The 24,456-nt window shown below is 38.1% G+C and overlaps 1 protein-coding gene across 15 annotated transcripts in view; it reads left to right on the top strand.

Moving 5' to 3' along the window:
* The window catches only part of BCAS3 (BCAS3 microtubule associated cell migration factor), a 510,082-nt gene that overhangs the window by 361,675 nt on the left and 123,951 nt on the right, over positions 1-24,456 (top strand). Inside the window, exons 25-26 of one of the 15 annotated variants that reach the window (XR_012665315.1) lie at positions 3,201-3,277; positions 7,206-7,825. The exons of 13 other annotated variants lie outside the window; for them this stretch is intronic. Coding sequence is in view for 1 of the 2 variants with exons in the window: in XM_048824537.2 (XP_048680494.1) it covers positions 7,206-7,210 (5 nt within the window). In the remaining variant the exon portion in view is untranslated. Of the gene's footprint in view, positions 1-3,200; positions 3,278-7,205; positions 7,826-24,456 lie in introns of those variants that run through there. One more of the 15 variants, XM_048824537.2, reaches the window with a different exon arrangement.

Raw genomic sequence — 24,456 nt, 5'->3', positions numbered from 1 at the left:
TATCTACAAATGTGAGGGGGGGCATCAAATGTAGTACTTTAAAATGTTTTGAAGTGTGTGTGTGTATATATATACACAGACACACAATTGTGCAAGGTTTCCTTCTCATATTATATATATTTAAGAAAACTTTTCACAATAAGTAGGAGGGTGGGAAGATGATTATGGGCATTTGATTAATGGACTTCCTTGTAATTCCTTTTTCTGTCCTTTAGATGCAGATTTACACGCCATTGGTTTCAGAGTGTAAATTGGCTTAAAACTTCAAAGGTTTTGGAAAAGATTCCAGATCAATGATCATCTTTCCTGAATGATCAGCTTATCAGCTGTCATGTGTTTACCCCCATCTCGAGTTTCTACCAGCTCAGGGAGTTTATGAAATTTTGATGGAGAAATTAGGTTGTTGCTCATCTTGTACCTTCTTGCTCATAGTATTGACAGTACCAGTGAACTGCTTGAGGCAGATAGCATCTCAGTGATCACTGTGCTATTTCAGCTCTCCACTGCTGACAACATCAGAAGTGTTTTAACAGGGTTTTAATGGGCAGCCTCTGTAGCTCCTTGGAGGGTTGCAAATAGCTGCCGTGAAAAACCTTTTCTGCCGCTCTGAGCTGACATGCCCTCCTTTTCTCATCCAGCTGCTGCTTGTTTATGTGACTGCAGCACTGGTGACAAGCACTTCTTATTTGTGCTGGGCACTGTTGAGACTGCAACCTAGACAAGACTCTGCATCCTAAGAGTCCACTCTCAAGAATAAAGCTAGAGCTATGAAATCACTGGGGGAAAACGACATTCTGAAAAGAGAGCTCAACATTTCATTCTCTCCATCTGCTCATTTGCAGATAAATAGTGCGTATTATTTCGATCGATCTACAACAGTTTTCTAAATATATCTGTTGATCATATCAGTATATTACTGATGACATTCCAGGACCATCATTAACTTCAGGACCATCATTAACTGGTTTTGAATCACTTTATATGCAGGTTGATGACAACTGTCTTTACCCCCTTAGCAGAAGACATAACTTGTAAAAAATCAGTACTGTTCAAGGCAGGAACTGATTGCAGTGGGCCACTTTCTTGTTGACTGATTGGCCTGTTCTTCTTGTGATCAGAAATGATGCTATGAACACTGCTTTGTCTAGAATATACATAAACTCTCTATTTCCCATTATGTTTCCTGTAACTAATGTGCCCTCAATCAACTTCCAGTTGAGTAATTCCAACCTAGAAAAAAAAATCAGTGTACAATACCCATGGGAAGTAAGACTAGAAACCCCTATTAGAAAACCAGCACAGACCAAACTTAGAAGATCCACTGACATATAAACTTAATTCAAAAAGTATAGGTTTTCACTGAGGGTTTGTGTCCTCAGTTTAATAGTTTCTGTGACTTCTTCAGAACTAGTATTCTGTTGTGCATTCTTGAGAGAAAATATACTGTACTATATTCAAGTCCCCATAAATTGTGTAGCATCTCAATTTTTACAACCAAAAATATACCTTGTGTAAGAGTTTGAAATATTATTTGTGAGGAAGCAATGAAGGGTTGTTTTGGGATTTATTTTTTGTACCTACTAGTGAAATTTAATCTTTTCAGTAGTCTGCATCATATGAAAGAATTGTATGTCCCAATTCAGTCTGTCTTATCTTCTTTTATTCCTCATGTAAACATATAAGTTAAGATATTTGAATTGTGTACAAAGAAGGAATGTGTAATTAGGTAAGTATCTGAACAGGATAGCGAGTAGGCAGAAGGAGAGAGAGAGAGAGAGAGTGTCAATAGAAGAAGCACTTGACTGACAAGCACCAAACCATTCAAAGAAAACTGGTATAAACATAAGGACAGGTTTCAGAGTAACAGCCGTGTTAGTCTGTATTCGCAAAAAGAAAAGGAGTACTTGTGGCACCTTAGAGACTAACCAATTTATTTGAGCATAAGCTTTCGTGAGCTACAGCTCACTTCATCGAAAGCTTATGCTCAAATAAATTGGTTAGTCTCTAAGGTGCCACAAGTCCTCCTTTTCTTTTTATAAACATAATGCTTCATCTACAGAATGTTTTTTAAAAACAAAACAACAAAGCCCCTCCCTTCTTGGCACATTTCCATTAGTATGAGAATGTGGCATCACAGAACAGTCCTGTGGTATGCAATTGTGTTAAGTGAGAGGTGTTACAGATGGTTATTGGATGGATAAAGTGCCCTGGAGCTCACAACTCTCCCAAATGCCTGGAAATTCTCTCAACAGCCTTGGGTCTAAAACCCAAGTTTTAAACCTGAGTGTAAAGTAAAAGTTAAATCTCGTATGTATTAAAAGCTACAAATGAAATTTAAAGGTCATTTTAACTTGCGAAGATTAAAAGTTCTCCTTTGCTGTATTCTTCTGTCTACTCTGCTTACAGCAAATCCATTCAACAGCTGAAACACTTAAATACCAGTGTATTATAGAAGCTACTTCTGTTTAAGACCCATTATTTCAGTTTTTAATGGAGCAGAGCCAGTGTCTTTGCAGTGTTTTATTTATACCCAAGCACCAGATCCATAGGTTGGGGAGAAGAGGAGAACATCTGAGCTTGTAGTCTCATATTGTCAACTGTAGACATTGAAATCCTTTCCTACTCTTTTGATTCTCTGGGGTAATTCATTAAAATGATTCATCGCTCGGTAGGTTTGTGTGTGTAGTGGCTTTTCACATGGGGAACTTATTAGTTAAAGGGGTTTTTGTAATATCATAGTTAGCAAAAAGAGCAGGATGAGACTTTGAACTTGGTAGACTTTCTTTGAGTATGTTCTGGTCACAGGCTGGCTTATTCAAAGAGATTTGTGTCCAGAAATGCCCGACTTTTGCTGACATACACTGATCTCTGAGCTGAATGAAAAATAAGATTTAAAAATATCTTAAGAGCAATAGTAGGATACAGTTGTAGAAAGTTGAGACAATCCTTACTGTAATATACACATTTTGGGGCTTAGCTAGTTAAATTCCCAGATTTATAGTACATTCGAAAATACACTATTACTGCGTTACAATCCCATGTCTAAAATAGCTGAACTTACCTTATTTGTTTTACGATAAATCTTAAGAGGGATGATCTTATTATAATGTGTTAATGTGTAAAGTTTCTTTCTGTATCACATAAATTATATATTTATTTATCTAATACCTTCACCTGTTTTGTTTTGTTTTTATGTAAAGAGAGCACGTCTGACTGAACGGCAGTGTGGTCCAGAACATAGGGATTTGGAGTCAGCAGACCTCACTTCTATTCCTAGGTCAGCCACTCACAGACTGTATGACTTAAGACACCTCTCTGTGCTTTTGGTTCCCCTCCCACCCTTTGACTGTGTTGTCTACTTAGATTGTAAGCTCTTTGGGACAGAGATTGTCTCTGACTGAATGTATGTACCTCTGGTATAAACGAGGGCACAATGGGACCCTGAACTCAGCTGGAACCTTTAGGTGCTATTGTAATACAAATAATAATCATAAAGATTAGGGGAGAAGCACATATCTGTTTTTAAAGATAACCCATTTGTTTAGTGGGTTAAGTGAAAAACCATTGGTGAGTCTTTGATTTGTGTCTCTAAAGGTACGTCTGCACTGCGATCAAAAACACAACGGCATCGACTCTCGGCGCTTACGTCAGCTGACTTGGGCTTGAGTTGCAGAGCTAAATACAGCAGCGTAGCAGTTCTGGCTGGGGCTGGAACCTAGGCTCTGAGACTGTCCCCCATCAGTCTCAGAGCCCAGGCTCCAGCCCGAGCTCAAACAGCTACACTGCAGTTTTATAGCCACGCAACACAAGCCCCACAAGTCCAAGTCAGCTGTTCCGGGTCTTTTATTGCATTGTGGATAGTGGATATTTACACATCCTTCCATGAGTAAAAGTTTTTTTGCTTGGGATGTTTTACTTTCAGTATAATGACTAGGGCCTAATCCACCGAGTCAGTGAGAGTCTTTTCATTGGCTTCAGTGGGCTTTGGACCTGGCCTCCAGTTCAGGATTCTTGCTTTAGTCCTCCTTTCTCGTAGGAACAAATGATTTATTGCTTAATATTTGTACCCTTCATGATGCTGCTGCTGACATTTTGTGGCATTAGTTTGTATTTTGTGTTGATCTTGATGAAGGGCAGGAATGGCAGCAAGTGTTGTTTTAGGTTTATTATAACACACATTTTTTGTCACCTTAGTTGGTTCAGTTGGTGCTTTGAAATTACTCTTGCATTAGTGTTGTGCCTCAGGCTAAATTGTTGACTGCTCCACTGTTCATGTTATTTCCCTTGCTTTTATGTTCACTGCCATCCTATAGTTTTGCTTCACTAATTTGGGTGTGATGGTATGAAATATCACTTTGGGTTTTATCCTGCAACCTTTACTCATATGAGTAAGGCTTAAGCCTTCAGGACGTTGTGTTGAAGTTAGTGAGAATATCTGTGTGAATAAAGGCAGTGGTATTCAACTCGCAATTAGTGAGTTTCCCGTTTGCAAATAATATTTTAATCTTTATTCTTGACATGTTGAAAAGAAAAGATTCTTTTGGAAGGTCAAAAATTCGCTAGTCGTCAGAGCCACATTAGCTTAAGAGACTGAACTTAAGTCGTCGTGCTGTGTATCTTGTATAGGTGCATTAAGTAATTTCACTGATTATATGTTTCTGTATATATCTCAGCAGGCTCAGTAGTGAGATCCCGGCAGTGAGTTAACAAAAAGAAAGGGCAGCCATTGGTTCCCTGTTTCTCTAATGCAACAGAACAAAGACTGTGTAAAAGGGCAGTTGGTAATTTATCTAAAATGGTGTATTGTATCCAGGTTTGTTTGGGTTTTATTTTTATTTTTATTTTTTAAGATCCAAATTAGATTGTGCTCGAGGAAGGAAGGTATTTAGAATTCTTTGAATCAGTTAAGCCAAGTTTGTCATTTTTCTCTAAGATCAAAATGAAATGGGGGTAAAGTTGGCTTGAAAGCCATGTGGGACTATTGGTAATGCTGTCATAAACTGGAAGCCTCAGCATAAAGACTTCAGCGCCCAGTTGCTGGTTTGCATTGCGCAATGAGGGTGTGTAGCGGTAATAGAGAGGACTTTGCAGGATGCTAAGGCAAAATAAATATATCTTTATCCTAAGTGCCTTGGGACAGGCAAGATACTGAATAAAGGGCACTCTTTTAGTCCTACAGATGCATGCTGTATGGAATGCTACTGTCCACATTGGAAATATTTTCCTAAAGCTAGTCTCTGGGTAGAAGACTGAAGGGCTTAATCAAATCAAAAAGATTTTGAAGTATTCTTTTCTTATCTAGTTTTTATGTTTACTGAACAGATGAAGGAAAATGTAAGATTCACAGCAATAATTTATTAATAATAATGATAATATTAAAAATGACATGCACACAACACTCATGCCCAGAGATTCTGAGTACCTGAAAAATTCATTGACATGTAACTCTGAATGTCAGTTTTGGTTTCTCAGGATTGTGCCCATACTCCTGATTTGCTCACAACAGTTCCCATAATTAATGGCTTTGGGCCTGCTCCTAGCCCCACTGATTTCATTGGGTTATAAATGTTTCCTGCCTCATGAAGTGAAAATTTAGGATGATAGTTGGGGACCAATAGCCAATTATTTTATTCAGTATTTGGATATTCAGGAGCAGGACATACATGTTAATGAGTACTTGACTAATTGTTCTTGCGGCTTTAGCAGATTGGGGCTTTTGTTTGCCCATAAAACAGAGAACGATTAATCCATCTGGACTAGCATTCAGACTCCTTTTCTTCTATTTTTTTACTAGGCCAAAATGAAAAAAACGGTGCCATTGCTGTGTATTCATTAGGGTACAAATGAAAAGACTCGTCCTGCAAATATTTGTAGTCACATGCTGCAGAGTTTTTTAGACACATTTTATTAAGCAACTGCTGGATAAAACCCTATCAGAACTAATTTTCATTTCTATAAATCTCAGAATATTCGTCATTCATTAATGAGGATGAAGGCAATCATGTGTACCAAAGCCACACTGGTGTACTTTTGTGTTCTGGCATTTTGAGGGAAATGAATATCATCTCTCTTTCATTTACTGTCATCACTATGACTTCCTTTGTTTCCACATGCTGAAGTTTGGCAGTCTTGGAATCAGTCAGATTATTTATTAAATATAATATTTACCCTATACTACTTATTACAAGTCTGCATATTCAGTGACAGAATTGATTCTAGCTGGTGCTGCTGCACTTTTAATGTTACCTTTTTTGTTCATGTTTGTTCCAACAGAGTGGCCACTAGCACAGACAACATGAACTTGTATCACCCGCAAACTGACAACACTGGAGCCATCAGTTTATCATTATCCCTGCTAGTGTATCTGATTTAATTTTCCTACAAGTGGATTAATTCTTAAAATTGCAGTGCTTTTTGCTTGTTAATAGTCAGTAAATGATTCTGGGGGATGGGGGAATGGAATTCATCAGTTTTGTAGTCATTTTAATTCTTCCAGTTTTAAGTTGTTCTATAAATATGTCTTTATGGATGAAGTTTTACTAGCTTAAAAACATCTAATTGAAACCAGTTGCTTCAATCTCTTTGGATCAAGAAGGCAGTAATAAGCAAAGAGAGTATCTTATCCCTAAAATCCAGAAATACTTAGTGACTGGTATACTTGATGCATGTGTAATCAGTTTACTTTCAGCTTCTTGTTTCATCTAAAACCTTAGCTCTTTTGGTGTGATCTAATACTAAAGTGGAAGGGTACGTTTGTGCTTGTTTCTAAGACCATCAACGAGTGAAACAAAATGATGAAAAAAAGCTCAGGATGCTGAAAGGTTAAAAAGCATCATATTAGTCTCATTGCATCTTCCTTTGTGTCAGAAATGTGCTTTAGAATATTATTGCACTTCCCAAAAATTAACATTAGGTTTCATTTGTGTCAGATTATTATTTTGCTGTTAGCTCTTACAGTAGACTTTCAGCACAGGAATTGTATGTTTTCGGTGGTCATACAGCACCCAGCATAACAGAGCCATAGGATTTTTGGATGCTATCATAATATATAATTTACTACTTTTACTACTGCTAGTAATAATAATAATAGCTCAAGGGCAAACTCCAAAGGGGAAAAAATTGTACTTGTTCCCTTTTTTTGCTATTTCCTGATCTACAAAGAGGAGCTTAAAGGGTTTGGACTTTTTTTTCCTCTTGTTTTATAGGTTAGAAATGTGGGTGCTGTCTAGCCTGGAAGATATAATGGCTGAAGAACTAATAAGAAGGTGACATCAAAAGAAACAGGAAATTGAAAGTTGAACACTTAAGAGAGGGAAGGATTTTTAGTCATACTGGTTAAAATTTTCTGGAGTTCGATTTTGTTAATGCCTCTCTAATGTAAGTGACTAATGACTATTTTGGACAGAGGAAGCCTTCGTTAAAGATTTGACACCTGTCTCTCTCCAGTTTAGGTGCATGTGCTAACAATGCACATCCTATGTGATCCCGAAGAAGTCCTCTAGCAAAACTAGTGAATCCTGTAGTTGACATTCCTGATATTTCTAATGTGGGAAGCAAGCAAAAAACAACGTAAAAACCAAAAATCAACAACATCAAATGACCTTCACCAAATGTTTTAGACCTTCTTTATACATTATGAAGGAAAAAATAAATGACACAGGCCCACTTTTAAAACAGATTCTTTGCAAGTAAACTTAACCAGTCCGAGATAGAAGCAAAAAAAGTGTAAGACATATGCATCTTATTTTGCATCTCTCTCTGTACATATATCATCACTTATCTAAATGGGCAAGTTGTGACATGGACTTTTATGCAAAAATTATTTAACTTGGAAAGCTTTACATATAATTCAAAATAAGCAACTCACAATTGTTCTGCTTGATTTAAAATATATATCTAAATGTAGAATTACTGTATCTGAACCTATTAATCTAGATGCATTAAAATAACTGTTGCAACATAAATTTTCAAAACGTAATAAATTTGGAGCTTACATTTTGACATGTTGCCATCTCAAAATACATATTAGACTGAGTGTGTGCCTTCTGTGCAGTAACATCTTATTCTGTTCTGGAGTGAAGAAACAGTGAGAGTTAGACTTCTAAAATATCTTTTTCTAGGACTCTGCGTTGATAAACAAGTAACATTTCACACAAGCCCTTTCTTAAAAATCATTGCTATTTGTTGATTTTAAAAGTGCGCACACATATTTTGTCCATAAAAGACGTAACCATTACAACAATAATCAGAGATCTTTTTTCTTGTACATTTTTGACATTCTGCAGATCTGAGGTATTCTGTGTACTAAGGATAGTAGGCTTCCCTTTGGAATTCATATGTTTCATTAAAAGCCAGGGGCATATTTGGTTCAGGAGACCTGAGGTGACCTGTAATGGAAGCTGTCCTTTTGCTGCTTAGCTGGATCATCATTAGAAGAAACTGAAGTACAAGGCCAGGATACCTCATGATAGCATAATAAATCTAATACATTAGTAATAGTAAGAACTTATGTAGCATTTTATATGTTCAAAGCACATTACAAACATAATTTAGTTCACATAACTTTGTTGAGAGGGGAAGGTAATCAATTTCCCCATGTACAGATGAGGAAGATTAACTGACTTCCACAAGGCCTCAGAGAGAGAGTCTGTATCAGACCTGGGAATAGAACTGAAGAGTGCCTCTACATTTTTGCATAGGGATGTCTGACTTTGAATCTTGATCTATGTTCATAGGCTGGCAGGAGGTAAGAGAAGACGGCACCCTTTTTTGGTAAACATATCTTTCCATTGACTATGTTGTCCCATTCAGAAATTAATTTTTGCCTTTTTTCTGTACTTTCACTAAAACTATAACCCTATTCTCGCTACATCTTCACAGTTGAGTGGCTACAGGTTTATTGACAGGCTGAGAAAGAAAACATCTACCAGTTGTCGTGTCAGTGCACACAGTGAGCGTGTTCATTGGAGAGAATAAAGTTGGAGTTGTGATTAAGCCACTGGACTGAGACTCGGGTAATCGGGCTTCCATTGCTGGCTCTGCCGCAGAGTCCTTATGTGGCCTTGGCCAGGTCACTGGGGGTTTACCTATGTGAGAAACTTGCACTGGTTTAACTTTAGGCGTGATTTTAAACCAGCTGGTGCAAAAGGCTATATGGACACGGTTATTTCAGTTTAAACCAGTTTAGCATTAATTGATTAGGAATCTCCATAGCTTTTTGTTCCGGTTTAACTAAACTGGTTTTAAACCCTATTTAAGTCAAACTGGTGCAACTTCTGGGTCTAGAAAAAGGCTGAATCTCTCTGCATCTTAGTTCCCAAATCTCTGTGTATCTTAGTTCCCCATATGAGGGCAATGCTTCTTTTCTCTTACTTGTTGACAGGTTTGTATAATTAGAGTATAAATTCTTTGAGGCAGATACTATCTGTTATTATGTTTATGTAGAGCACCTAACATAATAGGGCCCCAGTGTCAATTGGACCTCTAGACATGACTGCAGTACCAATAATAATAATCACAAATACAGTTAATCACATTGCGGTCAAAGACAGTTATGGGGAAAACGCACAGTTTCATCTGCACTAGCCAGGTTATCTTTCTGGACCCCTGAGTCACAGCTGTGATGACTGAGAAAGAAGTGCTGTACCTATTAGCTCCTCAATCAGAATTAGCTACCAGACAGCAGTGAACAGGTGAGTTGTCTCATGGAGATGCTTTAGCTGAATCCAGGGAGTTCTGGGTGTTATAGATTAATTGGTTGGTTTATGAACTGCTATCCATGTGCGTTAAAAAATGGTCTTTCTATCCTAAATCAGAATGCTGGGTTTGAAAGGTTGCATACGATCTACAGTAGCTATCTATCCTGTCTAGCTGTGTCTCTCTTTAATTATATAAGCCTTTATTCTGTATGCATCACCACTGTTTCTGTGCTATCTCTATAAGGCTACCTATCAACAAAGCAAAATGAATTGAGCATAAGCTTGATAGTAATTGGTTTGCTTGCAATATTTAATCCATTGGCAAGTGAGGCTGTGCTTTCTAATGCTATGTGCTTAACTGCTCATCCTTTCTTTTGTTGTTGGTTATTATTTGTACGATGATATTGCCTATATATCCCATCTGAGACCTGTTGTGTTAGGCACTGTACAAATACATAGTAAGAAACAGTCCTTTCCCTAAAGAGAGCACAATCTAGAAGATGTATTGAATGAAAAAGGATAAATAAAATGATCATTGAACTCCTGTCCCAGGGATCACAGGGACTGCTGGACTGGATCAGATCTGTCGTCCATCTAATCCCGTAGTCCATTACCAACAGTAGCCAGTACTAGTTGCTTCAGAATACGTGCAAAAAATCCTGCAGTTATGGGATAACATGTCCCTAGGGAAAGTTACTTTCTAGCCCCAGTAGTGAGAGATAGGCTTAAGCCAGGGAGCAGGAGGGTTCCCTAATGTTCTGAATATTTAATATTATAGCCCTAAATATACTTTATGTACTTTGTCAGTTCCAATATTGTGTATTATAGTACACCAGTACTAACCTTTGGCCTACTTTCTTAATATTCTAGTAACTGTAGCGCAAGAGCAAGACAAGCATGTACACGCACGCACAAACCAAACAAACTAAAAAGGGGCTGACTTCTCTGGTTTAACATGTTAATTTTGAACCCTGTTATGAAATTGGCCAGAGATTCCTGCAGGAGAACTCACCTTTCAGTAAGGTGACAGTCCATCAGCATAGCTGCCTCATACGCCAGCTGCCTTACTCCTGGCATAAGGGGGCAGAGGAGACATGCTGGATGTGGTCTGGAGGCAGGATGAGAGAGGGCCTGAAAGAGCCAAGCTTCGCTACGGCTGGTCCTCTGCTGATGTACAGAGCTTCCACCTCTGGGAGAAATTACAGCAAGCCTCTTGAGGCTCTAACTTCCACCAGGACGAGGGGGCTGAGGCTCAGAGAACTGCCACAGTCCATGACATGGAAGCACAGTGAAGAATTGGGACCTGAGTCAGAAATAATTATTCAGAACATGCATTAGAATAACCAACTTTTTTAAAAGATATTAATTGCAAGTCTATGCCATAGAAACCCCAGCAAAACCTAACAAGGGCTAAATCCTGTCTTCACCTCTTCGTTTCGTGCAACTATAGGCACAAAATGGTACTTACCAGAGCTGTTCAGACAGTAGAGGAAACGCATGGTGGAGTAGCAATATGCTCGCATCATCTTCGGCAGCCACGTGTTGCCCTCCACAGCTTAAGGCCAGCCATGCCTACTAGTTGCTGGACATGTGACTTCTTGGGCAAGTGGAATTGCAGCAGGCCCAGCATCCAGTCTCCTCTCCAAGCTCACTCACATAGGTCAACTAGACACATAGCTCTGCTGCTGCCTGGGTTCTACAAAAGCTCACCCGGCCACCTTTTCTCTTAACTGCCTGACATAGGGTAAGATTTGGCCCAAGCAAGCTTAGGATAGCTGGAATTGTTAGTTGGTTTTACAAAATGTAGTGAAACTGTTCAGTTGTAATTATAGATCCAAGGGATCTAAACATCACACTTACATTCTGCAAAGCCGTAACGTTGTAAAATGTAACGTGTGCCCTGCTACCATATGTTACCAGAGTTTACCCTGACTACACAGCACAGAAGTCCTTAAAAATAAAGGAGAAATGTAACAAAGGAATGGAAAATCTCATCAACTCACACTGTATCCTAGATGCTGCTTCTGTGCCTCTGTTTTGGCACTGCTTGAAACCTTGATGTAAGACAAATAGAAATGTTTTCCTAGTGGCGTGAGATGCAGCAGACTGCTGCAGCTAGTGTGTGTTGATAATGCAAAATGCAAAATTATGTTTCTTCTATCAGTTGGGAATTTTGTGGAATTTGCTTCCATTTGACCGTGTTTCCAGATGGAAATAAGCAACTGCCTTCTTTGTTCAGGGCAATCTTCATTTAGTTTCAGTGTTTTTTTCAATAGTGTGCTATGAGATGTTATTCTACTTGAGTATCTGGAGGCTTTCCCTCCTTTCTGCCATTCTTTCATAGCTGTTCCTCTTTTTGAACAAATAAGACCAATTCCAGTGGAAGGGTTATAAAGTTGGTTGTATTTTTAATTGTTTTAATGTTTTTTTTATTTTTGTAGTACAGTAGTCTAGAACCCTGTAAAAGTTAGTGGTAAAATAATTTTTTAAGGGCAGACTGAGTTCAGATGGTTCAAATATACAAATTCAGTTCCAGCATTATTTGGATCTTCGCACCTCAGTGTCCCAGTAGAGAAATCAGATATTGAGTTTTTACAGGTTTTGCTGTAAAAACTGAGCCCGACAGAACTTTTAATGACTAATGGATTTTGCAGAAGTGATTTTACTGCCCTAGATGTCCATTAGCAGTTTTGGGCTTATTTCTTTGCTGGAAAGCTAAATGGCTGTTACTTGCACTTTTATATGAGTTAAATATTTGCACGAGATGACATTTGTAATTGTGGTTTATAATGTACAGTACTGCCATTTATAAAGTAAAAAGAAAAGTGATACAGAAAATTGTCAATATATTTAGGCATAATATATTTTACCTGTGGCTTAAAGCATGTATCATTAAAGTTTCTGTCTACACTATGACAGGTTTCAGAGTAACAGCTGTGTTAGTCTGTATTCGCAAAAAGAAAAGGAGTACTTGTGTCATCTTAGAGACTAACCAATTTATTTAAGCATAAGCTTTCGTGAGCTACAGCTCACTTCATCGGATGCAACGATGAATATCCGATGAAGTGAGCTGTAGCTCATGAAAGCTTATGCTCAAATAAATTGGTTAGTCTCTAAGGAGCCACAAGTACTCCTTTTCTATCTACACTATGTCATTTCAGGGCAAACTCCATGCAGTTCTGATATGTCTGTTGAAGTCTCTTAGGTGCAGATTTGGTGGTGTTGAACTTCAGTCAACATCAGTTACATTGTATTAAGTGTCTACTGCTGCCCTTTTGCTTATGTATCCTACTTTATCAGTGATGGTGGGATTTTGAAGTATCCTGATAATCCTGGGGTGTTTTTTGTTTTGTTTTGTTTTGCTGTGGGGATGATTGATAAAATATCTTTCCACGAAATGAGGAGCCTAATAAAGCTGGCATTTTTAAATCTTTGTTGACCAGCCAGATATTTACCAAAAATAATCCTGTGTTATATGCTGTCTTGTTAGACAGATACAGATCTTGACTCTTAAAACATCCTACTGAATGAAAAGAAATATTTGTCAATATGTAAATAATAATATTTTTATCTATGTAATTCCAAGAATTAGCATGACATTTTAGAGATAAATATGGAGTCCCTGCCTATATGGCTGTACTCTAATACCTAGACTGTTACTTCCTGCATTGTAAGATGATACAGAGCCAGATCCTGGGGCCCAGCCTATTAACATCCCCAGTGCAGCTCAGCAGTGATGTATGTCTGCAAATGTAGCTTTAAAATCATTCTGGCTTTCTATGTATCCTGGAGTCATCAGATAGTAGTCCAGGCCCCGAACAAAATATAGAAACTCCTCCATGCTGCTCTACGTTATGCCAGTTGCCCTGGGACCTAAGGCCACCTCACCCCTCATTCTGAGTGTTGCACATGTCTACACAGGGAAATTGACCGGCAAATCTATAGCAGAATAATTATTCTGGAATAAAGTCACTTTTATTCTGGATTAGTGTGTCCACTCAGGTGAGTTATATCAGCATAATTATTGTGGTACAATTTATTCCACTACAACTGTATTGGTAAATTGCCCCATGTAAGCAAGGCCCTAGGAAAAAGGTGATGTTGGAGCTGCTATGGCAGCACCCACATTGCTTAAAGATTTCCCTGTGCTGGGGCGTCCTCGGACCATTTCCTCTGGGTTTGAATCTGTTTTGTACTGGGAGACCGGCATCAAACAGATGGTGCTCTGGAGGATTGGGGTTCTTGTTTCCAAAATTTACATTTTTTTTAGAACCATGACGGTAGTAGTACAAGAAGATATTTGAGGTAAATAATGTGTGGGCCAAATCCTGTAGTCTTTACTCAGGTAAAAATCTTCTTACGAGTCAGTGTTGATTTTAAAAAATTAATTATTTTACTAGTGATCCAACAATGCAAGAAAGAAGAGGGATGATTATTATGTTATGAAGAGCTGTACAATCTACCCAGAATAAAATCTCCTTTTGGTGATTTAGGTTTTGGGTAGAGCTTCGGAAAGTAGTACTTTTTTTCAGCTCATCCCCCACCCACAATGATTTCAATTTTTTTTTAAAGATTTGATCACTCTGTCAGACAAGGGCTGAAGATCTGTTCAGCTTAGCCCTCAAGTTAACAAAGTGGGTAGCTTCTTAGCTTGAACTATCGATAAGCTGTAGCTTTAAAGTAATAAATGTTTAAATTTGGTAATCACGTACGTTGTTAAATGTATGTACTGTTATTTCAAGTCACACATTCCCTGCCTTAAAAGTCTTACAAAGATTTACAAAGACCAGGCACATGAGCAAAACGTGGAGCAACAATTCAGGGAAGAAAGGACAAGGGGAGATGATAGGTGAGAAGTAAAAGGATGAAGGATTTTTGGACGAAGTTGGACTGTAGGGGAAATAGTTGGAAACTGTTCCAAGCTAGGGGCAGAATGATAGAAGGTACAAAGGGCAGAGAGGACAGGGAAATGAAAGGAACAGGTAGACAAGACGCACAGGCAACAAGTGAGAAGAAAAGAGATCAGTTATATATGCGAGAACAAGTTTATGAGAAGCATGAGAGAGCAGATCCTCAGCTGGTTTAAACTGTTATTACTGTATATGTGGCACCTTAGAGACTAGCAAATTTATTTGAGCATAAGCTTTTGTGAGCTACAGCTCACTTCATTGGATGCATCCGATGAAGTGAGCTGTAGCTCACGAAAGCTTGTGCTCAAATAAATTGGTTAGTCTCTAAGGTGCCACAAGTACTCCTTTTCTTTTTGCGAATACAGGCTAACATGGCTGCTACTCTGAAACCTGTCATTACTGTATATATCACAATGGCAACTTACCCCAGCTGATGATCTGCTACAAGGAATTTGAAAAGGATGAATTAAGTCCAAATTTGATCTTAATCTGCCCTTCCTTGTTTTTTCTATTTAAATCTGACCATTTAAAATAATTAGTAATTGATATGAAACAAGTGAAAAATAAATACTTAGTCCTGCCTTGAGTGCAGGGGACTGGACTAGATGACCTCTCAAGGTCCCTTCCAGTTCTATGATTCAGTGAAAATCTAACGTTAAACATGGGATTGAGCATCTAGGGGAGATATAAAAGTTAGGCCACTGCCCACAACAGAATTGCCTTGGTGTCAAGGAGTGTCCGAGCTGTTAGCTTCTAAATGATATTGCAGTTCTGGCATGCAGAAACAAGGGAATCTCAAGTAGGAGTCAAGAGGTTATGTTACCTCTATAGTTGTCACTAGCTGCTGGAATACTGTGTCCAATTCTGTGCCCATAATTAGAGAAGAATGTTGATAAATTGGAAAGGGTTCAGAGAAGAGCCATGAGAATGAATAAAGAATTAGAAAACATGCCTTATCATGATAGACTCAAAGAGTTCAATCTATTTAGCTTAACAGAGAGAAGGTTAAGGGGTGACTTGATTAGCAGTAAGGGTAATTAACCCTTGGGACAATTTACCAATGGTCATGATGGATTCTCCATCAGTGACCGTTTTAAAATCAGGATTGGATTTTTTTCTTCTAAAAGACATGCTTTAGGAATTATTTGGGGGAAGTTGTGTGGCCTGTATTATACTGGAGGTCAACTAAATGATCACAATGGTTCCTTCTGGCCTTCGAAGCTATGAATAATGAATGAGTGCTGTATAAAGATAATGGAGTAGAGTCTCCAGCTGATGTAAATTGGCACTGCTTCATGACTTCAGTGGAGCTAGGACAGTTTTCACCATTTGAGAATCTGGCATAATATATACAGTTGGAATCGCTTTACTCAACAGAAATACGGCCACCTCTTACAGAAAGATTAATCAATGATTCAGAGCCATTGTATATATCCAGGGGACTACAGGGGAATTTTATCACAGACCAAGTAATGTAATTACCCAACTTGGAATTTGGTCTAGTCCTGCTAGGCGTAACACCTTCTCTCCCTAAAGAGGCCAATGGCATACATACTTTACGACTTCACATCTCAGAAGAAAAATGGGACCTTCTGTGGCTCCTTGGTACTTACTTAGAGGGCAGAGCACCACCTACTGAGCTTCCTTCTTGACTTACGATCTCTAATGAGCTGAGAGGGTATGTCTGCAAATATATAAATAGCGTAGAATTTGCTATTTGTTAAATGGCTCATTTTGACTGCCATTTTTGTGGACCTTGGATTGGCACTGTGCTTTCAAACCTAAGATTTAGAGTTAATGATGTGCAGCACGTTCGTGTGGGATCCACGTTCTGTTTGCATCAAGACTTTATCCCCCTGGCCGTACCTCGTCTTTTTCTATTTATAGTGACTGTTCTGGCACCTCCTGGTCAGAACTTAAACCAGAGCCAGCCTTTAAAGCAACTCCAGCATGACTTGGATGTGGGTGAGGCAAAGCAATTTGGAAATCACTCCCAGCTGATGGAGAAATTACTTCCAAGCAAGCTGGGTGGCTCTTGAACTGTTGTTCCCTCAGCAGAAATGAGATTAAAAAAATATTGTTGCTTTGACAAATAGGCTAATGAGCCACTCATGTTGCTTTATGTATTGAATATAGTTGCGTGACATGTATTATTATTTTCTAATTATATTATGTTATAAATTATTAACAAGTGTTTAATTTCTATCCAAACAGATCATACATAGGGGATCACACACTTAAGAATTGCAGCAAAATATAAAATTGCTGAGCCCTTAATAGATGCAAACTTGGAGACCCTGGTTATTTCTACCTTTTTCAACAGCCAGCTATGAAACTTCCTTGACCTTTTCACCTTTAAACTTTATTTGAACTTGGAAAGAAGACTTGTGAATCGTAAGGCGGTGGGGAGGGGTAGAGAGCAGGACTGATTATATGTTACCGTAACAGTAATACTAGCAAAATAATCCTCCTCTTGTGTATGAGTTTCTGCTACTGCAAGCTTCAGGGTAATAAGCTCACATGACATGCCTAGAGGCTAATGCTGGCCTATGCTTTTTTTGTACATATTTAAACAAAGGCTGATTATCCAAACAAGAATTTGGACTGCATCAACTGGACCAGCTTAAATTATAGTTAGTAAAACTTGGCGCCTTCGGAGCTTGGAATGTTACAATTACAGCTGGATCCTCATTTGTTAGGCAGCCTTACAAAATAATAAAACTGGAGATTTTTATCTTTACTGGACCAAGCTTAACTCTTTGAATACAGAGATGTAAGTGCCAAGTATTACAGTTACTGCTTGAGAAAACCATTCCTCTTTACCACTGTAAACATGGTTTGTGTTTGTGTTCTGTAGTACATGGGGCAAAAAAAAGAAACTGTTTTAAATCTTACAAGTTGCATGCCAACACTGGTATTCATGCTGTGACAAATGTCACTAATGGGGGCATTAATTGTCCTTCAGAGTTTGAGATAAGTAGAGGGAACATGAGCATCATGTCGCTTGATCACCTTTATTTCACTCTTATTGTGACAGTATTATTTGTTTTTCTTTACTTGGCTCCTCTTCATGTTTTCTGTCACTGAAACCAGGATTTACATCTATGTATATGAGTGATCAGTGGGTCAGTCAGCTATTAAGCTCTCAAATGTTTTTTTCCGGCAGAAAACTTTGGTCTTAGGAAGGTTCCTTAGCCGGACTCTTCTTAAGCCTTTCTGGTTGTTTCTGCAGTTATCCGTTGCAATCGTTGTGGGATTGATTCTGGAATTAATAGGTGGTGCAGGAAGTGCAGACGTGTCAGGGTTTGATTTTAGCAAAAGTGGTCTTGGCCATTTCATTCTTGTTTTTCATTTTGCGCAGAGTGCAGAAGTAGGTTGGTTTTGGGTTAGTCAACTTAAAGCCCGATGCAGATGCCTCACATAAATAGTAAATGTGGCTGTTCGTTCATTTAAAAAACATCATGATTGTTGGTTCTGAAAATTAATGTTCTTTTTCTGAAACTAAACATGGGAGCAGGGAACTAGATCATTTGCTGGTATAAGTCATAATTTCATTAACTTATATGGAGCTACGCCATTTTACACACACTAAGGATCTCTCCGGTGGCTTTTTGCTCATAAGTGAACTGTTTATCTGCACTTTTTTAAATAACATGAAAGCATTTAGCATCTGCATCATTCAAAGAAAACATTTTTTAAGTACGAATGACTGAGACCTCAGTAATCAAAACTTTCTAGAATTATTTTAGGGCCTAGCTAACCTCTGTTATACCAGGTTATACCAGGAATTTAATAATTAATCTTTACTTTTCATTATAAATGCAGAGTGTATAATCACTACCTCACATTAATATGTGAACTTTATTTTGAAAGTTCTGTCATGTAGTGGTAGGGGATAATATGTCATTGCTGGGATCAAGATACTGTAGAAGTTCTGAGCTTTGTTTTATTGAATGGAAGGGAATTAGTTTTCTCCTATTTATAACTGAGAAGTTAAAGATTTTAAATCAAGATAAACTTGCAGATTCATAAGGTGCAACTGATTCTGGGAGAAATAGTACCAACTGGGAAATAAGAAAGACCTAAGGAGAAATTGTGAGTTAATGTTTACTTTTTTATTACTATTTTAATCAAATGGCTTTACAATTGACCTTTTGAATTGTAGCTATTTTAAAAACAACACACACGCTGCACACCTACTGGTAAGCTCTAACTGGTTCAGAGTACAACCACCAATCTGCTGAGCAATATGGGGCGCCGCAAGCTCATCACTCTGATGCTCTGCACTGGCTCTATGTTGAATACAGAGTCCAACTCATGGTCTCTACACTGATATTCAAAGTCTTCCATGGTAATGGCTCTAGCTACCTGAGACATCACCTTGATTTCTGAAACCATGACCTTCTGCAGCAGTTGCGTTTCATGGAACTCTTGACCATTAGAGGAGACCTCTGAACATTGGTGACACCTGGATCTAAAATTTGAAACGGGCTGGTTTCGGATTGATTAATAGCTAGGAACTGGATGCTTTTAGAGCTCATGTGCAGGGAATTAGACGAAGATAAAGAGTTTCCCTTCTTTCTTCTTGCAGTCACGGATCCCTGGCCTGTGTTCCCCATGTAACCTGCTCCCTTGCAATTAGTTCTTCCCATTGGACAAACAGGCTAGTGAAGAAGTGGGGGTTCCCCAGATTAGCCTTTTTCATGAGCAGGATCACTTAGCAACTCAGAATTTAATTTCAAGAAACCGTATCGGATGTCTGGCCAAAAAGAGTTCTTTTCTCCGCTGCCGTTTATTTCTCCATTGAATCGTCTCACCTTATGCCACAGTGAGATGATTGAAATAGTGCTCTGGTGATTTAAGAGGTTTCTGATCTAAGTACACATGCTTCTAGCACCTGCAACACCCATCAGGAAAATACCATTGGTAATAAAACAGAAAGAAGGTTAGTCTGATCAAATTAGATATTGAAGATAGGTTGATGATGGCCTAATGGTTGACAGAAAGAATCTAAAATTTTACAGCCTCTCTTAGGAGGTTATAAAAATCTTTTCAGCTGCCAAAAGGGAGTCCACAAATGCGGTCAACATGTGTAAATGAAAGCAACTTATTATCTCTGCGAAAAACTAAATTTCAGCCCAACAACCATGCTTTTAAAATGTGTTCCTCAACACCATTTAGCTCCTGGATGAGACCTTCAGTAACCAAAATAACATGCATATTCAGGAATCTGTGTTTCCCTTCTCTCATCTCTTGTCTCATACAATTAATCTTCTTTTCCTCCTCTCCCTTCTTCCTTTGCTAGATTTATCCCAAGGTCGCCAAGGGAGTGAATGATAGGATGTGAGATGAGAATTATTCACCATGGTAGGAGTCTCTCTGCCCCTTTTGCTCATATTTCCCACCTTATAATTTCCTTCCTTTCTTGCCTCATGGAAATATTCACTTTAATATTTAAAAAGCTCAGACTGAGTAACACGGAGATGACGAAAGAATGTGCAAGTCATGTCCCAAACTTCATCAGAAGTAAAAGGAGACCCTGAGTAGAAGAATGGTTTCAGAGTAGCAGCCGTGTTAGTCTGGATTCGCAAAAAGAAAAGGAGTACTAGTGGCACCTTAGAGACTAACCAATTTATTTGAGCAAATAAATTACTCAGATAAATGCTCAAATAAATTGGTTAGTCTCTAAGGTGCCACTAGTACTCCTTTTCTTTTTGAGTAGAAGAAGTTTCTCCAGCCACTTAGAGTTATGCTTGGAAAAGGAAAAGAGGCGATTTCTTATAGGGCGTGTGATTCATACTTGCCTACCATGGGTCAGGTTCTGTCCACAACCCTTGTACTCCAACTGTTCTGCACAGAGCTGGGTGAAGTCTCCTGACTCCAGCACAGTATAAGGCAGCCTGCTGTAAAAAGTATTTTAAGTCAATCCTTAGAATTTTTCCTACAAAAGATACATTTGGCAAATGTGCCTGGTATTTAATAATAATAATTAAAAAAAAAGTTGTGAACAATTTTGGCACAAACGTGATTACTATAAAAGCTACTGTACTCATAATTATTCATTGTTCATAGTCCAGCTGCATTGTAATAAGCAGAATTATTTTTGGGGTGTTTTAGTTTATTGACTGTTTAGTGGATATTATAAACCCCTGTGAAATGGCTTGTTTTGGTATATGATTGCCTAAGTCGTCGATTTTTTTTATTTGTAATAGCAAATTATGCACACACAAAAATAAGGATACGTTCAGCTGCCTTGGATTTTAACAACCATAAAACGGTCTGATCTTGCAATAGCAGTTGAGGTCACAGGATTGGGTCCAAAGATTGTATCTTCAGGCAACAGCCCAATGTTGTCTTTTTTTTTTTTTTTTTTTTTAGGGGCTGATTTTAGTTATTTGATGAAAAAGGAAAATGTTCTCTTTTCTTGAAGATGCACAGGACATTCTAATTTAAAAGTAGATATCGCCTATAACCATATACTATATCTTAAATTCATGACTGCTTTTTTGAAGTCTGTTGGGGGAAGGTGCTAATATGGTACTAAGAATATTCTATTTCTATCCACAGTTAAGAATTCACATCATGGCAAATTTTATTTATTTCTTCATCTGGCTTCTGATGAGGGTAGAGTGGGGAGGAGGCATGCTTGGGATGATTAATTGCACCAGAAATAAAGTTGATTGAACTTTGTAATTTTCCAGTGGCTCAAAAGGTTATTTCCCAAGCAGTTATTTTACATGTGCAATGTATTTTATTTCATCCACTTGTTTATAATGTTCATCATTAATTACATGGAGGAATGATTGCCTCTTAATACTGGTTTATTATTGGACTCAATCATTATTTGATTTCTAAAATTCCATGTAAAATCTCCTATGTAGATATGGTGGCAGAGAGAGCCTAAACATAAATCTGTATTATTTAGAGATCAGCTACATATAATTTTTTGAATTTGCTTTGACATGCTGCTCCATAGTCTCTTCCATGAACAAGGACTAATGTTGTCTATAGGAACTATTCAGTCAGAATTAATGTGTGGAGAGGTCAGTTGTCAGGAACATATTGTTAGAAATACTTATCTTTAAAGGTTTCCAGTCTTTGAATAGAAAATGTCTGCCATGCAAAAATATGAACGTATCTGAGTTTTGAGTTCTACAGAACATGACTGGTTACTTTTTTCCAGCTAGCTAAAAATAGCAAATAAAATAGAATGTTCTTTGTCTATTCATTTATTCTCATGAAATTCTCTGTTGTAATTACTGTTGACCACAATACCACCTACTGGTGAGAGCAGAGCTGATCATAGGCCAGCTGCTTTATTACTAACCACAGCTGCTCTTAACTTTCGCAGATGTTTCTCCTTTCAGGCTGGCCAGTAAAACTTTATTGAACAGCTCAACATCAAGGGCAACATGCTCTACCTAACTGGCAGCTCAAGATCATATTGGGCTATAAAGTCAAAAAACAACAAACCTTGCAGTATCTATTTTTCCCGTCCCTCACCCTCTCCCTAATCTTTCCATTTCGTATACCAGTCCTTGTTAAACATCCAGGGCTTAATTTGTGCCAGGCTTGCCAGCACCTCTGGGCTTGGCAGTTCATAGTCCCAGCACTTCTGGGCTTGCCATGTCAGTTATGAAAGTAAAAAAAATTGCTTGAGCCCAGGCACCTCTTTCATTACAAATAAAGCACTGTAGCCATCCGCAACAACGCCCAAAAGAAATGTAAAGTCCACTTCAGATTTCTGCTGTTGCTAGCCATATAACATAGCAAAAGGAAACAATGTCTGAGGGGTAACTGCTATAAAGACTAATACTTCTGCTTGTTTGAGAACTAAGACTTCCATGTTTGTGTTTTTATTTCTCGATTCTGGCAGGTGTACACACCGTTCCCCCTCCCCCCAAACTAGGTGAGAAAGTTTTTAGAAGTTTAATACCAATGCTTGTCTAAACTTCTCTCTGAATCTGTTCGGTCTATAAATCAGATTAGGAAATCTCACCAGAACGGGGTTTCTTGTGAGATGTCCAGCACTTTTTGATTTTGGCAAAGTCAAAAATATCTCAAGAATAGCTTTTCTTGAGGTATTTCTGCTTCCTGTACCAGCCTTACCCAAGAAGTTCAGAAACAATGGTCTTATTCTTTAAACTGTTACCAAACTTTTCAAACCTCAGAGGTTTGTACTGAAGGTACAAATGAAGGTTTAAGCCAGGTCTTATTTTATCATAAACTTTTCACAGAACCAGTTATCCCATAACTACTGCAAGTCTCATTCCTCCATATTTGGCTTACAACATACAGATGTACACAGATGAAAGTGTAGCTTGAAATATGTCCACCAACACAAAATCCAATAATATGGTCACCAAACTGGTATCTGAGTAGAAGAAATTCTACTGATAGTTATAGCAGTGTCACCACATGCTGTATTCTTTCTTCAGCAACGAAGATATGACTTCAATCACTTCAGTTTCATAACACTGAATTAAAGAACTGAATTGGCACAATCTACTGATATTAAGATTCTTGATGTTTCCTCTTAAAAGGCTTCTAATAGCTTAGAACCCCATAAACTAAAATGAGGAAAATCACTCTCATTCTCCTAAAGACATTGCAGCTGATGAAAAAAACCAAAAAAAACACTTCTACCAGTTGAAGACTGTCAGTTGAAGACACGTCAGTGAAGTCTTTTAGTGCTTGTCTACATTGGAAAAGTATACCAGTATAAGCTAAGGTGTGACTTTAAACCAATATAGTTATACTGGTATAATCCCTCCCAGGTGGAAACTTTTATTCTGATATCAGTGGGTCCTCTTCTTTTGGTTTACCTTATGTCGCTTGGGAGTTAAGCTAAACCTCAACAGCTACTCTTAGACTAGAATACAAGTGTTGACATGGGAGGTTTTACTGATATAGTTAAACCAATATAGTTATACTGGTTTAACTATTCCAGTATAATTATACCAGTGTAATGGGTAAAATTCTCTTGTGTAGACAGTCCCTTAAAGGGGAATTTCAGAAAACCACAGACTTGATTTTGGAACTTGTGAACACACCAGAATAAGTAACTGGGTTGGGTTTTTCTCAGCATCAACATTCATAAATGATAGGTCACCAAAAGTGGGTAGGGGCGGGGTGGCGGGTGTATGTAACATGTGCCTGATGTACAATTTGCACATGTTGGAGGAATTATTCAAATGCAGTTCATGAAAACATTGCTTTTGTAATGGTGGCAGAATCTGTGTCTGACGTATTAGTTTCAGTTGTAGTAAGTTAGATTGACCTAGTTAATCACTTAACTTGCACACCCACATTTTTAGACCATTTTTGTTCATGAATCAATGTTTTTTGTGTCTTACCATTAGGGAATGTATGTTGTTCAGTAAGTTGTCCCTATAGAATCAATATTAAAGCATGCTGTGGTATGAATCCTGCAGATAAGCAAGCAGTGGTGAATGAGTGTTATTTTTAAAATGACTTTATTGGTAATCCAGGACCTGAAGCTCTGAGATGCTGAGCATCTTTGACTTGCAGTTACTTCTGTGGATGTCATGGGCATTTTGCAGTATTGGGCCCAAAATGGGCAGTGATTCTTTACCATAAACACGCAGTGCTGAAATATCAGCTGGCACATCAGCTAAATCAGCAATTTATAATCACAGAGTCCACATTTAACACAATACTAGGTTCCAGATGATCTGAGTTCAGAGTATTCAGAACAGTGCTCAGCAGAAGTAATAGTGACCAACTTAATTTTTTTTTAAAATGTGGTAAACTGGCTTAGGGAAGGCACAAGAGTAATTTCACATGAGGAGGGAGTTCTCTCTGTGTTCTGTACAGAGCTCAGCTAA

The sequence above is a fragment of the Caretta caretta genome, chromosome 17 (assembly GCF_965140235.1).
Source record: "Caretta caretta isolate rCarCar2 chromosome 17, rCarCar1.hap1, whole genome shotgun sequence".
Lineage (NCBI taxonomy): Eukaryota > Metazoa > Chordata > Testudines > Cheloniidae > Caretta > Caretta caretta.
The sequence above is the reverse complement of the archived record's forward strand: the minus strand, read 5'-3'. Positions and strand labels throughout refer to the sequence as shown.